The 16,817-nt window shown below is 41.7% G+C and overlaps 1 protein-coding gene across 1 annotated transcript; it reads right to left on the bottom strand.

Moving 5' to 3' along the window:
• Positions 1 to 2,543: 2,543 nt before the first annotated feature.
• On the bottom strand, positions 2,544 to 15,604 carry nploc4 (NPL4 homolog, ubiquitin recognition factor). Its single transcript, XM_056366211.1, is given in 18 exon segments — positions 2,544 to 5,821; positions 6,768 to 6,870; positions 7,230 to 7,346; positions 7,774 to 7,829; positions 7,832 to 7,865; positions 7,964 to 8,035; positions 8,264 to 8,424; positions 9,752 to 9,878; positions 9,971 to 10,042; positions 10,717 to 10,803; positions 10,984 to 11,163; positions 11,315 to 11,438; positions 11,532 to 11,626; positions 11,743 to 11,791; positions 11,884 to 12,117; positions 12,570 to 12,679; positions 14,659 to 14,739; positions 15,439 to 15,604. Coding segments are annotated over 18 exon segments (1,878 nt in total). The 5' UTR covers positions 15,454 to 15,604; the 3' UTR covers positions 2,544 to 5,660.
• Between the last annotated feature and the right edge of the window lie 1,213 nt (positions 15,605 to 16,817).

Raw genomic sequence — 16,817 nt, 5'->3', positions numbered from 1 at the left:
GCAAAGCGTCACTGCAGAGGCCTCTTCATCAAAACCAACATCAATAGACAAAATGACAAACAGCCGCTGGATGGTTTTCAGAGGAAGCAGCACGACGGGCAATGAAGTTCTGCATTCAGGTTATGTTTTGGTTCATAACCTTGTATTTCCATTTTGGAGGAAGAGGAAGAAATTACCAAAGGAGAAAAGACTGAAAGAGGGAAACAAGGTGGGAAAGAAGGAAGGGCAAAATAGGGAGAAAAGAAAGAAAGAAAGAGAGGAGAAAACGGAAGATTTCAGATCATCAGATTTGGTGATTTACAGGTGATAATGTTTCAGCTGCCTCACACTGACATGGTCACTGAACTGCTCCTAAAACAATGGTTACATGTAACACAGACAGAGAAGTCAAGACAAGACATGCACCAGAAGAGTTCACTGGAAATACAGAAGGAAAGCAGCAAGACATCAGAGTTACCTCAGTAAATGTATTTACTTCACTGCTAACCTTCGTTCTTCAGATCCCAGTCTGGTCTCTGGGTGATTTTCTGTTTCTGAGCAGCGCAGAGAGTCACAGACAAGATGAGGAGAACTGCAGCAGCCTTCATTCTTCAATCTGCATCTGCGAACAGATGCACAACAACACTGCGGCCACAAAGTGCAAGTAAACTGCTGACTGCCGACATGAGAAAGCAACAGTCAAAGAGCTAAGACTTTCATATGCAGAAATGAAAAAGTAAAAAAGAATAAAGAAACACCCACCTGCAGGAGTCAACAGTGGATAAAGTGTGTGACTTTCTGTTGAGCAGCTTATTATGTGAAAAGGAGGGAGGGTCTTCAGTCTCCACTCCCACACACTGAGCGTCGTGTATCAGGAGTTCAGTTCAAAGTCGGGGCTCAGACCTGTTCAGGCTTTTCCCCCTCAGTCACTGTTTTCTATCAGGAGGTTTTTAGAGCCCATCAAACAAGGATTAACTCAATCAGACACAGTTGAACACGTGTTTAATGAGGTCGAACACATCCAGAAAAAAAGAAATGAAAACATATATATTCAGTAAACTCGCTGCAGTGTGATCTCAGTCCTCTGGGGGCCTTCGGCAGACGTGTTTGATGTTTAACGTCTAACCTATAGCTACATTCCTGTTCTTCATCTGCTTCCCATCTGCAGGCCTGAGCAGACAGACCAGGGTCTTACACTGGACTCTACCTGCTGTGATGGTGGTGCGTAGATACAAAATTCTGCATGTACTCCAGAGGCTGTGAAGGCGCATGGGGGGGGGGGGGGGGGGGGGGGGGGGTTTTAAACCAGATGTTGATAAAAATAAAATCCTCAGTTCTTGTGAACCAGTTGATATATTTGTTGTTGACGTGCATGTGAAGATGAAAACCAGACTCAACTACAGTCCTATGAGGCAAATGATCAGTTATGGCCTAAGTATGTGGACACAGCATCACACCCATATGTGACTGTGAAACATATGATTCAAAAACCACGGGCTGCTGCTGTTGACAGCTGCAGGAATCCGCTCCCATGCATAAGTCAGGAGCATCCAGCGCTGGTGTTGGTTGATGGGGTCTGGCTCACAGTCGGGGGATCCAGTTCACCCCAGAGGTGCTGGCTGGGGTTTGAGGTCACGACTCAGGAGGACGTAGCGGGGGAAATCGTTTCCTCATGGAGCTGGTTTTTGTGCACGGGGACATTGTCATTAAAGTAAAACCAATATATCAGGAGATGTTAGCTTTTCTGCCCGGGAAAGAAAGTGAACCAAGAAAGCTGACCTGGGAGCAGAGTGCAGGAGGACTGGGTGGAAGGCTCGCTGTGAAGGAGGAGAGGCACCAAGAACATCTGGGACGCCGCAGAGAAGGACCCCGGGTTCATCGCTGACAATGTGTCCAGGTTGCACCTTGGGGTGTATCATAGAACTAAGGGATCCATATGAGGACTGTATATTATAATATCAGATTTTTTTCTCAAGTATCAAATATTGATGCCAGTAATGGCCTCCAAGTGGCAGCAGTGGAAACAAACTATTGTCTGAAAGTAAGGGGGGTTTCAGTGAAGGTCCTCCAACCTAAACGATCGTGTAGGACCCACGGCAGCGTTTCCTGTAACAGCAGCAGGAGAGATGCCACAGATGAACCTGTTAAAAAAATGCAGTGCTGTGGTAAAGGGTTGGTTACATTTAGGCACAAAAACAAATTGGTTAGGTTTAGGTAAGATCCGGGTTTAGGTTAGAGGACCTCTGTTGTCATGGTTACAGTAATAAACACATGGTTAAATGTTGCAGAACAATCATCATGATGTTTTGTAGACTCATCCATCCCACAGTCCCAAAATAAAAGTGATGGGTTGTTCAAATACTTTTAGCTTTACGGTCTAGAAGTGTTTCACATTAAAATTAGAGTTATGGAATCTGGTTTGCTGTTTGTTCTCTTTCTGCATTTATAAATAATTACACAACAAAGGAGAAGTCAAAACTCAATTTTGAGTCTGAAAACTATTTATACACTATAGATTTAACCTGAGCAGACAGCCGACAAATCAGAGACAGTATCTGCAGGAGTTCTTTGTTGTTGTTTTTTTTTTTTTATTTTGTTTCAAATCCAGGTGAACAGCATACAACTTTCAGGGTCCTCAGTCAGCTCAGTGGAAAGTGAGGACCTGCAGTAACTCCAAGAGCATGCTTGCTCAGCAAACGGCCCCTGAATCAATACAAAAGGAAAAGGTCACTGCCATCCCTTAGCATGACATCAGATAAATCGCTCTCAAAGAATTCACATGGGGGAGGGGTGGAGGGGGCAGGGGTGGGGGGCAAGTATGATATCACCGGGCAAAAAATACAAACTTTTTTTTTTTTCTTCTTCTTCCAAGCATTTTCAAATGAACCTACAACTAAAAATATATTCTCACTTCATCAATGGAATTATCGTCAAGCTCTTACAAAGAAGCACACGTCTCATAAATAGCTAAATCTGCAGCCCACCACTCACACCCTTGACCGAACAGGCCCGTTTCCCCGACAACAGCCCCAGTATAACTCGACAGTTTGTAATTAACTTCTTGTTTTTCTTTCCGTTTCAATCATCCTTTCAGCAAAAAAGCCCATGAAACCATTTCATGTAAGAGTGCAGAGTTATGAGGAAAAAAAAAACTAAATACCTCAAAGTCAACATGAGAGTAGTGATTAAAAAGTTTAGGGAAAGCTGTCAGTTTGTTTCAGTCAGCATCAAACACATCCAGGACGTGGATTAAAAGAGATTCTAGATCAGCGAGGAGGGTTTTCGTGATGGAATTATGGGAAATGTGCAGTTTGTTAGCTTTTTGTTTTAGCATCATTAGCTTTTGTATTAAAGAACTTTTTAAAAACCTGTCGTATTTAATCTCTAATTTTATAGGAGCACCAGAAAAACTGTTGAGACATTCAAGTCATGCAAATTCATTTTGGTCACATACCTCAAACACTATGAGCTTTAAAAGTGGCTTTTCATATACTCTTTGAGAAGTTGCTGAGCTTCTATGTGTGGACACTTTAACAACGAAACCCAAACCCTGGATCCAGGCACCTCACCAGCTCTGAGAAGGTCCCTGCTCTCTGCTGCGAGGGGACCACATCAGTGAGGTCTGATTTTGCTGAATGGGTTCAGATTAGAAAACTTAATGATGTGCAACCAGAACAGAACTTTCATGACTTCAATGATCCCTTTTGAAGAATTGGTCCCGATATTAGTCTCAAGAAAAAAAGTGATAAGAACCAGTTTTAACCAACTATCCTGATATGCCTTCTAGTGACTGTATATGTAAAAGGGTTAGTTCACCAAAATTATTTAAAAAAAATGAAAAAAACAAACAAACAATCATTTTCCTTCTTACATTAGTGGCATCCATCTTTTATTTGTCGAGGTTTTGACAGGTTTAATTCCCTGATATTTCTGCCTCTTTATCTAGACAAGTCTCTGCCTATGCCTAAAATTTCATTCACCTCCACTGTTCTAGTTTGGAAGCTAAACACAGCTAGAGGTATGTGAGAATAATTAGGGTGAACTGACCCTTTACGCCTTTAGGAGAGTGAAGTGCTTTTCACATTGATTTCAGGTTCAGCTCCCTCTACACCTCTGACACCTGCAGCTCTGCAAAGTGGAGAAAACCTCAGTCTAGTATCATCCATGTCTCCCCTTCTGCTGGAAGCAGCTTGGAACTACACAGAGTAATTATTGGCAGAACCAATCACAGACAAGGTGTTTTTTTTGTTTTGTTTTGTTGTTTTTTTTTTTTAAACGCTGCCCATTGTGATCCCGCCTGCCGATGTACGGCGCAGACATCAAAGATGAACTCAGCGATATGTTAGGCATCTTTTTCTCCCCGTGTTGACCTGTGACCTCTTGCACTCAGAGCAGCAAAGTCTTCGAAGGCTCAGGGATGGGGAAAAACCCACAGTGGGCCCCCCCACCCCCAATCAGTGGAGGAAAACTGGTTATGGTCTGGCTCCTTTGGATCAGCGCCAGCAAGAAAACAAAACGAGGAGAACCACAGGTGGGGAGTGACCGAGAGCAAAGTGGCGAGCACCAGTTGTTTCTAGAAGCACCTCACGGCGAATACAGTGCGAGTCAGTAATAATAATGATGATGATGATAATGATGATGGATGGAGGCCTAGGGCGTTTTATCAGGGACAGAACGGAGCTGATAAAAGAAGCTACATATTGTGCCTGCTCAAGTTCAAACCACCAAATCCAAAAGCTACAACTCCAACAAACCAGTGAGAGATGTTCAGGAACCACTTCATCACCAGCAGCAGCAGCACACGTTACGTCTGCAGTCAGTGGAGGAAGATGTGTTCTGGGTGAGTAGCTTTTTGCATCTGCATCTTTTCAAATCTGGGGCTTATTACCAAACATTTTTAAAGTTATTTAATACTGAAAATAAACTCTCTGCTTAGGCGGAATAACTCTGGAGCTCTTAGTGTTTTCAGGTCCAGGATTGACCAATGATTGTACTTTAAGGGGCTTGTCAAAGAGACCAAGACCTATAAAAACCTGACTGAGCAGAGTCCACACTGAAGATTCAAAATTTTAAGGTATAGCTACAATCAGATAAAAAAAAAGAAAAACAAAAAAAGACGCTTAATTAAATAACAGTATCATTCCTCAAATGTATTTATACACAGCAAGATTTTCCAGAAGACATGGTGAGAGTGAGAGGGGCACTGATGTGAGAGAATGTCCAAACACTCAAGTCTTTGCTGTTGTCCTGAGTCACAACAGGATATATTTGAGCCATGGATGGGGGCGGGTGATTATTTCAGGGCGGTGGTAGGTTGAGGGAACAGAGCCTCAGCCAAAAGTGCTTTACTTAAAAGTACCCTGCCACTCACCAGAGCCGCTGTGAGGAGGGATACAAGGAAAGAAAAAAAAAAAAAAAAAAAAACCAGTCTGCTTTTATTTTATTTACTCAATGAATTGGATGTAAACAAGTGCATCTCTCTGCACGTCACAGCAGCCTGTGAGATGGGAAGGACAGAGGCTTCAACGTGAGGCGAAAGAAAACTAGACAGGGCATCCAAATCTCGCAGCCGGTCCTGGTGCAGTGATGTCATTGGCGAGTTAAGAGGAGGGCTGGGCAGGACTGTGTAAGATCAGGGCGCGGGGCATGGAAGCAGGGTGGAGGGTGAGTGGATTGGGGGTTTAACTGCGGGGCAGGCTGCACATTTCACAGTGCTCTGTGCCAGGCTGGTTCATGAAGGTGCAGTGGAGGCAGGACCACATGGCTGAGGAGGTGGCAGGGACTGAGGGGCCACCCATGGCCCCGTAACCCAGAGAGCTGGAGGGCTGCCCACCCTCCGTACCTGGAAGGAAAGGAGAGGGATTACACGGTATAAGGAGGGCAACTAATGAAGATTCTTATTATGTATTAACCTATTGATTCATTTTTCAATTAACAGATTCTATAGAGAGTCTATAATTTAACAACCAGAGAGTAGCTTGACATATACCCCCCATAAAATGACAAAGAGTTTTTTTTACAGATTAAACAAACACAATATAAGATGTTAGTCAGTAAGCTTTACAGGTGCTGTAAGGTGTATATTGTTATCTTTGGATAGAGCCAGGCTAGCTGTTTCCCTTTGTTTCCAGTCTTTGTGTTAAGCCAAGCTAACCTTCTGCTGGCTGTAGTAAATTAACCATGGCATGAGATTCATATCAACCTTCTAATATACTTCTCTGCCCAAAATGTCCTATTCCTTTAACCTCCTAAGACCCGAGCTCTATTCTTTGCTATATAGGCTGATTGGGACCTGAGAAAAATGATGTCCACATATGAGGACATTAGTTTTAAATTTCGATTACTGAGTGGCAGTATAATATCCTCATATGTGGTCACCAGGCCCTTGTTGAGAAAAAGTTAGTATTGTGGTCTAGAGAACCCAAAATGTGAGGTCCACATATGTGGACGCCAGGTCCTAGGAGGATATGACACTGAATGTAGCGAGCTGTAATCTACAGAAATGTTTGAGTGAAAGTACATTTTTTCTTTTAATAACTAAATTTTCAGGATATAATTGTTCTACACATAATGTAAAAACAAAACCCAATTAATCAATTAATTAATCAAATTTATATGATTTATTACAGAGCACCACCGTAAGCTATTTGAGTACGGAATTTAACAGAGAAAATCATCAAATTGTTGCATTTGAGACACTGAAACAGTGAATATTCAACACTCTGGCTTCATAACTGACTTAAATGGTTAATAAATGATCAATTTCTCTGTGATCTGCAGTGACTTACTGCACAGCTGCTCGATGGTGGCCCACTGCTCTGACTTCTTCCAGGTCTGTGCCAGATCCTCATTAGAAGACTTCACTGCATCGAGTAGCAGCCCGATGCTGTCCTGCAACGACAAACACAAACTCTGATCTATCTACTCGACAGTGACGGATGCAGGAGACTGGAGAGAAAAGCAAAAACACGTCTGGATTTTATAGAAGACATGCAACTCTGATTAGGCAGCTCATCGTTGTCAAAATACACAAAAATAATGTTTATATCAAATACGCAAAATATTTGATCGTTGTAACAGGACAGAGGCCAGTTTGAAAATCTAATGAGCATGAACAAAGGGCCTGAGTGAAAACATCCTCACACCAGTAACCACTTCCAGACTGGGGAAGAATGTGGCCAGATTCTAACATTACAAATGGAAAACAAATGGAAAAGCAGAGGAGAGGAGGCTTTGAAGTGTGGACTTACTCTCAGAGGCATGACTTCATTGGTGACGAGGAAGAGGAGCAGATGGAAGTCTGATACGATGTCCAGGAATGCTGTGGTGGTGCACTGGGACAGGTATGTTGCTAAACTGTGAAAGTCCTGCAGACACACAAATAAGAAGATGTATAACTTTGTCTAACCTCTGAAGGTCAGAGGTCAGAGGGTAGGTGAACCTGATTTTCCCAGGCTCTGAGCTGTGACTGGTCATGTCAGGTAGATATACAGGCAGATGTAAAAACAGGCTGCTGGAATTATGAGCTTCTCGTCTGACTTAAAGATAGCAACTGTCCCCCGTTTCCAATCTTTGTGTTTGGCTGAGCTAAACATGCCATGTACTTCCCTCTACTAGACGTACACTGCTCTTCTCATCTGACTCTGGATCAGAGGACAAATATAAGATTGTTCCTTTACCGACAATATTCCACTAACTACTGTGTATTTGATAAGATCTTTTGGGCCATAATTTCCTCTCTTCATTGGGAGAGGTACACAGGTTTAGAACAACAGAAGTCTAGAAATCACTCACTTGAGTCTCTCCAAGGATATCACGGTTCTCAATGGGGAAGCGTTGTGTGGAGCAGAAGTGTACTGAGGATCCTTTGGAAAAGTGGTGGTAATCTTTAAAGAAAAAAAAAAAAAATCAAACAGGTAAATAAACCAAATGCTGCATAAATGCATTCATGTGCTGATCATGTAAAACATCATATCCCACTCACATCTATGATGAGGTACTCCACAGGAAGAGGCCGCGCAAGAAACGTGACATCATTTCCAAATTTGTCTTTGTCCTGTTGGGGGGTGGGGACAGGAAATCGATACGAGGGTCAGAGGCAAACAAAAATTTCAACATCTGGACCCAAACCTCTGGATGAACTGACTCCTAATGCCTGGCCCCAAGCACAAAGTATTTGAATGTCATTAATCTGCTCGGATGACAAGCAGCCATAATCATTTGTGTAATGATGTCACTGTGTATATATTATGCACAGACTGTTGCTACGTGTATGATATCTCACCTTGTAGAAGACGTCTGGTACATACTGCTCGGTGCTGGACTCTTTAGCGTAGCCCAGCTCAGGAGCATCTTTGCAGGGCAGTAAGCACTCGTCTCGCACCAGAGCCATGCACTGGTTGGACACCTGGTATCCTTCAAAGTGCACCTGGTTATCTGGACCGCCTGCACACAGAGCGTAGAGATGGACGGATGGATTCGTTTGTAGAATGAGGAATAATCTCAATTTTAATTTACTTCACTTGTGACTGAATACCAGCTGCTGAGCAGAGCTATCTTCTACCTGTTTGATTTGACAACAAACTTCGATAGAAACAGATGACTCAGTCTCTCATGAAGAAATATGCACCAATGTTGCTGTTTTCACTTAATTTGTCTATAATATCTAAAAGTCATTATCAATTTAAGTGATGTCTTAAATGTATTGGTATTATATGCAGTATTCAAGAAGTGATGATATGAGAGCAGCAGGAAATCCTCATTCGAGAAGGAAGGACATGTTTTGACCTTCAAAAACAACTGCAATAATTTATTACTTATTAAAAAGTTCATTAATCAATGTGTCGATCAGCTAAATAACTGATTAACTGCTTAATCTGCCACAGGCTTCAACTTTCTGTGGTTTCTTTTAACATGACTTCTGCAGTCAGGCCCCGTTAGTACAAGCAATACAAGCAAAGTCAGTGTCATAAAAAGGAAATCAAGAAGTTGTGCACACCACTACAACGTTATTAAACTATTAAATCATTATGTCAGCGTCAGTGTGGAACGCCCAGTATCTGAAGCCTCTTCAGCTTCACACATGCAGCTCATTTGTAAACAGACGACGTCTTCCCACAAGGGAAAGTGAAACAGATGGACTTTGGCCTGGCTGGCATGAGATGTGGACCCATGACATCAGCTTTGGCTGCCAGCGCCTCATTAATGCAAATCAAGCGATGAGGTCACCACCAAGCTTTATGCTTTTGTGCACTTGTGGAACAAATGCAAGAGATCTGGTGAGTTTATAACGGAGCGAAGTGTAAACACTTGGCACTGAGCCAAAAATGTCGTCTCAGAGAGCATGTGGCTTGTATTACACTGTTACCCCGGCCTCAAAATTACTATGTACACTCTGTAGATAGTTGAGAGGAATAGAAAAAAAACAAAGACCTCAAAAGCCTGAGCTCTGTAGGCTGCAGCTAAGTGGCCAGGAAGAGGTGAATATACTTAATACCATGTGTCTTACAGTTACATATGTCTAGGCTTAAAGATAGATTGTAAACAAAGTACATAAATATTGTTTTTGTCAGGTGATGACTGAATTTAAACACACTACTCAATGTCATCTGTGAAATTAAAAAAAAAAACATGGAAAAGGAAAGACACTTTTCCATCTCCCCTGATCATTTTAGCTAACATTAACAAGTATTTATGAACCAGATGTTTTAAATTATAACATCAATTCGAACAGTTTGAAAGAAAAATATTTACTTTGTGAACAAAAACCCACCTGTTGCCACCACGGTCACAAATTTGGAGCCAAAGTGTCCGTCTCTCGAGAGTCTGCAGGGGTTTGAATGTAGATTCTGGAAGTATCCTGCTGTGATGCACTCCTCTGCGCTCAGGTAATGAGAGTCCTAGTAAAAGTGGTAACAGTGATAAAACATGGAGGAGATCAGCACATTACTCTAATGATCAGATCAGATGTTTGAGTGAGCTGCATCCTCACCTGGTTTCTCGTGTAGCGGACGGTGCCTATCCTCGTGTCCTCGGAGAGCAGGTCTGTGAAGATCCAACCCACCTGAACATCGGAGAAGATAAGTTCATAAAATCAGATCAAATCAGAGTGAAATCATCTCCATGTGACAAAGGAAACTGCATCACAATCAGTGCAGAGGACAGAAGAGAAGAAAAAGTAAACGCTGTTCACACACACACACACACACGACCTGCATGTCATGACAGAATCTTTTTCCTTCGTATCAGCAGATTTACAGCCATGGGTGAAATATGGGAGGTGTTTTCATGAATACTCTCTGAAGCTTCAGGAATTCAGAGAATGAAGGGATCAATCTCAACAAGTGAAAAGCAAAAACCTAGATGGTCAAATGTTACTGGCAGTAAATGGTGAATGAACCAGGTTTAGATTTGCCCATCCCCACTAAGGTAAACCAGCTTTCCATTAGACATCGTCAAGTTTAACAGACCAATAGAAAACAGTTTGATTTGCTTAAAAAGATCTGGTTAATTTATTTGCTGAACAACAAATCAATTTCTAATCAAAGGCTTCAATAATGAGGCCGCAGAACACCTTCACAGACAAACATAAATCTGTCTTGCATCTTCAAAGTTGGTCACACGACTGGAGAGCAACCTGCCATCACTCTCTGTGGAAACAGGATTTAAAAAAACACACCTTGTCTAAAGCTAAATACAGACAGTGTCAAACAGCAGCCAGGAGGAAATAAAACCAACCTTGCACAGGCCTAGTTTGGCAGCAATTTCATCCACAGCTGCAGCTTTGGGATCCTCCAACAGTTCCAGGCTGTTCTGAGTGGCATTCTGTAACACAGCAAGGAGTGATGAGCGCACAACCCTCAAAAAGATTGGACTACAAGTATCAGTGTGTAAACAGAGTGAAGAGCTTTTACTCATTGCTGGATGAATGGACAGATTATACTGAAAATGCCAAGCAAGCGAGCAAAAAGGAGAGAGAAGTGATGTTCAGTGAGAATCTCTCACCTGTGGGGGTTCGTAGATGGCAGCCACCTCAGCTCTGATGCCCAGAGGGATGTCTTTGTGCTCAGTGTACTTGCCGTACAAGTATCCCATCCTCTGACTGCCCGTCTTCCTCCAGAAGTCCAGGAAGCGGTCAGCGATGGTGTGGTTCTCAAACATGATGTTGTCCACGTGTCTGTATTTCTGAGAGAAGAACAGAACAGAACAGAATTCATGCAACACTGTTTGGGATTCATTGTGCCTTGGGGCATCTTTAGACATGAGCTGAGGTTTCTTCAAGTTTGTGGCAGCTCTGGCTCCACCAATCACAGGGTTGGGGGTTCAAATTCCATACCTGTCTGTTGAGTGTGATAGCGCTGGGCTGGCACTTGGTGCAGATCCCCTCTGGCCAGGGAGGGTGGCCCTCACAGCCCGACTTGATTTTGCAGCTGATGTTCTCTAGAGCTGCAAACTTCCCTCTGCAGGAGGTGAAACTGTGTTAGAACCTGGAAAAAAAGGAATCTGTGAATTTCTACTGGAGAAATAAAAAAACAAAAACAACAACTTCTCACTTATCAGCTCCACCGGTCAGCTTGCGAAGGTATGCGTGGAATGACATGTGCTTCACTGGTGGGTCGAGGTGATTCAGGTAGTCTTCATCAAAAGGCTGGAAAGGAAAGAAGCCAGAGCCGAAGTAAGTTGAGGCTAAAACTGTCACATTAATGGTGTTAGCATGAAGATCTTTCAGAGCAAGAAACTAAAAACATATATGAATGTTTTTACCTCTAATGGTACACAGTGCACACATTTTCCAAGGGCACCATGGCGACATCTGTAACAAGAAGATGACGGTCATTGATCTGAGATCTGTATTCAAATACAAATCACTGGCATTGAAAAACAACACGTGGGTCTCTCTCTTACAGCTGTGGATCTTTGTTCCTGTAGATCTTGCCTTCCTGCTTGGCCAGATACTGATCGATCTCATCCTCCTGGACGTGAGGTGCCGAGAAGGAGCGAGGGAGCATGGAGGACGATGAAGAAGAAGATGATGAGACAGATGGTAGCGATGACGATGTGTGTGGGGTGGCCGTGTCCATCACCTCACCGGATGAAGTGGAGGATCCTGAAGGGAACAGAAACAGCATGTCGCCATGCCTAAAGAAAATAAAGAGAAATAAGATGAATAAATCTGTAAAGAATATGGACAAAAAATTAAAACAATTTACTAAGAGTTACTAAATTCTGATACATGAATGAATGTGGAATAACCAGCTGCATTTAAATACATGTGACTTTTACTCAATTACCTTGTAAGAAAATTAACTTTTTGTATTGGTTTTTGGTGGAATGGCATATTTGAATATCACAGGTGTGGAGCCGCGATCAATATCTCAACCTGAGGTATGAGCAAAATGTGTAACAGGGATTTCTGTTTTGAAGCAGATTTTAGCAGCAACAAGAAAGATAAAAAAACACAGACAATCAGTTTTACTTTTTCAGGGGCTTGCAAACTGAAAAAACAGACTTTTTAAAATTCTGAATCTCACCCTGATTGTTGGAGAGGAGTAAAATCTACAGTGCAATGATGACAATTTGCTTTTACTTACTTGATCTTGAGCAGGCTGAGGGTTTTGTTCTGGGAGAAGATCTCTCCGGTCTTGTTGCGGTTCAGGTAAACAGAAAACCCATTGGAATTGAACCCAAACTCTTTGGCCACCTGTCGGAGACATGGGCGTACTTTGCTGATTAGAATGAGCAACAACATTGTGTCATACAGCTGTATGCACATATCCTAAAATAAGAATTCCACTAACTCAGTACACCATGAAATAGTCTTGATGTTGAGTCTTAAATGAGTCTGAGCTTGTTATCGCGCAACATTTGCTCTTCCCTGAATCCATTCAGGAAACGATTCAGATCAAAACATGCCAGTGAAAGAGATGTGCATGTTAATGGTGTCCACTCACGACTGAAGTCACCAGATCAAAGCAGATTAACAAAGAGCCTCTTGGAACGAGAGAGTCACAGCTTGTGAGAACACCTCTTATGGTTGTTGCACAGTGAGCCAAACTGAGCTATTAAGAGCAGTCTGAGCAGGAGGAGAACGCCATGGCACTTAAACATCACATCACATAACCTGCAGCCTGATGCTGATGGGTGGCCTGTGCTCCATCACTCGAGGTTTACTGAATTCAGAATCCATTAGTGACCTTTTGATCGGTACAGTGGACTCAAGACAGCACAGGTATCTTGGCAGTAAAAGTGAACTCATTTTGGCACTTATTACAGGAAATGCACCGATTCCAATAAAACTAAACTGCCAGACTGAATCTTCAAGGTTGGTAAAACTAAGCAGAGAACAGTCCGAGGTTCTTTGAGCATAAAATCATTAAAGGAACACAGTGTAAGATGTTGCCAGCTGTATGCTGGGTGAAACTGTACAAGACAGAGTATCACTCCTTTTTATTCTGTCTCAGCTGCAGAAATATAAGCAGCAGGGCTCAGACCGTCTCTGCCCTCACTGCCTCATACCCGCTTGCCACTCCACCCATCACTGGCAGCACATCAGCAGGGAATGAAAAACTACTCCGTCCATTGATCTGCAGGCTACACCGTCCTGCCTTAACACAGATACATGCATATTTAATGAGCTGCTGCTGGAATGGTCCGCTGTGGCTGTTCTGCTCGAATATACTTCTATTTTAGGTTTTTCCAAATCCAATGACTCAAATTAATTTTGTGGTTATTTTTGGGTGTGAATAGAGGTCAGATGGAAGAAAACTAAGATGCTGTTCTTACAAACATATCCAAATTCAACACTTACTGTATATTAATTTATTCTGCGTGTTTATTATTCTGTTTCATATTTTGTGGGAGTGAAGCAAGCAGCTGTGATGACAAGTGTACAAAGCAATGCGTCCACTACACTCCCTGAACACAAATTTCCCTGGCCTGCCACATGTCAATACTGGAAGTCAGCAGTGTAGGACTGACCTGCTCTGGTACTTCCTGCACAGCTTCATGCATAAATGAACAATGAACCGACACAAGCAAAAACACAGGCAAACACAAGGGCACTTTGTGACAAAAATGTATAAATAGTGCTTGTGCTCGGGTGCAGGTATACAACACATTAAAGCCGTGGAGTACATGTTGTACTCCTGCATGAAGACGGTATCTGTTCTACAGAAATGGACCCAAGAATTCAGAGTTAGACTTCTAACACTGTGATTACATATGAGGTTTAAAAAAAAAAAGTGAGTGCTGGAATAACGGTGCTATGATAAATTATACATCTTCCAGTCCAAGTACACACTGTGCTTTAACATGTACATATCATTATCAAGTATAAATTTAAGCAAGCTGCACAAGCTCCCAACACAACTCATTCAATATTTATTCCAGCACTCTGCACTACTGTATTTTTGTTTTACTTGTTCATTGTTGCTATATATACAGATCCATTTTTTCAACCTACTTGTTGGTACATAATAGCTAAATATGTATATCTATTAATCATCCTTGTCTGTATATCTATCTATCTATCTATCTATCTATCTATCTATCTATCTATCTATCTATCTATCTATCAATCAAACATTGTTCTTGGACACGAGTGTGCTGATTCTGAAGTTGATGCATGTGTGCATTTGACATTATGTATGACCTGTTCTGGCTGTTTCACACACACAGTACCTTCTTCAAAAAAGCAGCAGCAGTCTCCCTTTTGGTGGAGGGAATTTTCTTCATCCCATCTGGGGACTGTACCCTGATGATCTAATGAGACAAAAACAAACAAAAGACCAAATGAAACATCAGACATTAAAAATGCTTTTAGTGGTGTGGAAAGTTCGTGAATAACATGGACCTAATACAGATTCAAAATGACTTCCCCAACACCTGTCAACCACAACAAGGGAGCTAACCCCTCTCTCTGTCTTTACAGTGGTGTCAGTGTCAGGACATTATGACAACGATGACAGTGCAAAAAAGTAATGTTAACGTTAGCTTATGAGCCACCACTTTATACCAAGCAGCTTTACTATTAATACACGAAGACGTTGGCTTTGAACAACACATCGTTAGCTGAATCTGTCATACTGTGGGGGCAATAAAAATATCACTTTTAGTGAATCAACAACACCTTGGCTTCCATTACATCCACCGAGAATATTCCAGCTAATGTTTGGCTAATGAGCTAAACACGCTACACAATGGTCAAGAATTTTTTACTCCTGAAATTGTGCCGGTTATGTGGCATCCCCGTTCGCAAACAATGCCTCTTTTTATTCGAATGTCGCCAGCTAACCAAAGAGCTAAGATTAGCCGGCTAGCTAAACAGGCCCTAGTCACTCTTTGCTAATGATAGCCAGCTAACGTTAGCGACCAAGCTAATTCTGCTGCCTCATCACTCCGGACTTCGGCTAAGAGGCTAGCTAACAGGTTAGCATGAGCACAACCTGCTGTTATACTTACAATGTTGTCTGCCATGTCGCTCGGGTGAGTTCTCCCGACTGATATCGCCGTGTTAGTCGACAGACACACTAGATTAAAAAAATCACGTAGCGTTACTGTCTATGTCAACGAAACTCCATCCCACAACTCAAACACCGGGTGTTACAGACATTGGTGTCCGACGGTTTCCCACCGGTCCCACACCAAAGCGACCACGGCAGAAACAGGGTTTTTTATTTAAGAGCTGAAAACACGCGTTCCTCTTTTTTCCTTACTCTTGAAAGTGCTAGAATATTTCCACTCCCATGCTGAACAGTAACAGTGAAGAAAGCCAAATTGTATTGCCTGTTTGATGCGAGAGTTGTAATTTTATCTTTTCACTACAAAATCTACAAAACATGGAATTTGGCCAGGGTTGTCAAACTCTTAAAAACAACTGTATCATGCTCACATGGCACATAAATAAATAAATAAATAAATAAATATATATAAACTGTATATATACTGTATATATACATGTGTTTGTATCTCTCTCTCTCTCTCTCTCTCTCTCTCTCTCTCTCTATATATATATATATATATATATATATATGTGTGTGTGTATGTATATGTATACACATATTGTGTGTATACATATACACTGTGTTTAATCAAATTAGCCCAAATAAGACACACAGGACATTGTGTCAGGTGCTGTTCAGTATTAGGTGGTTTTTGGGTCTATAATAGTCATTTATAGTGTAGGCCTTTATTTCACTCATGTTTCTCAGATCCTTTTTTGTATTACATGACTGCTGTAAATCAACGATGTTTAACTGGGTGACAACTTTGTTACTTGGCCATTTTGGTCAGGTCTCTCTTGTAAAAGAGAAAATATTTGTTTAAAGATTAGATAAAATAGGTATATTAAAATCTATTTTAGGCCAATGGAGGAGTTTTATGTTTATAAACTTAAAGTCTAAATCTCCCTTTTCTTAGTAATGTATATTATACGTATCAAACCAGTTGCAATAATCTTAAAAAGTTCATATCACCCAACCACTGTATGAAAGCACTAATAATAAACCCCAAATGTTATCACTTTATCAATGTGTGTATAGGTATGCACATGTATGTATGTGTGCATTTGTTTTAACTTGAAGCCTAAACTCACTATCAGATGACTCACTCCCACTCTGAGGAACGGTTTGATAAATGAATAATCCACCGTTTCTATTTTCCTCTTTTTATGCTTTATTTTTTTTCCTCATCCTGTAGAGAGGACAAAGCTCCATTACACATCTCTTCTGGTCTGTACTTAAACATCCATTCCACTCATCCCTCTGCCATCCTTCGCTACTACAGTGCAATCGTTGGAGACATCATGTGAAGAAAAGGCTTTTATCATCAGGGCAAAATGA

This window comes from Seriola aureovittata, chromosome 21 (assembly GCF_021018895.1).
Source record: "Seriola aureovittata isolate HTS-2021-v1 ecotype China chromosome 21, ASM2101889v1, whole genome shotgun sequence".
In the NCBI taxonomy this organism is placed as follows: domain Eukaryota; kingdom Metazoa; phylum Chordata; class Actinopteri; order Carangiformes; family Carangidae; genus Seriola; species Seriola aureovittata.
The sequence above is the reverse complement of the archived record's forward strand: the minus strand, read 5'-3'. Positions and strand labels throughout refer to the sequence as shown.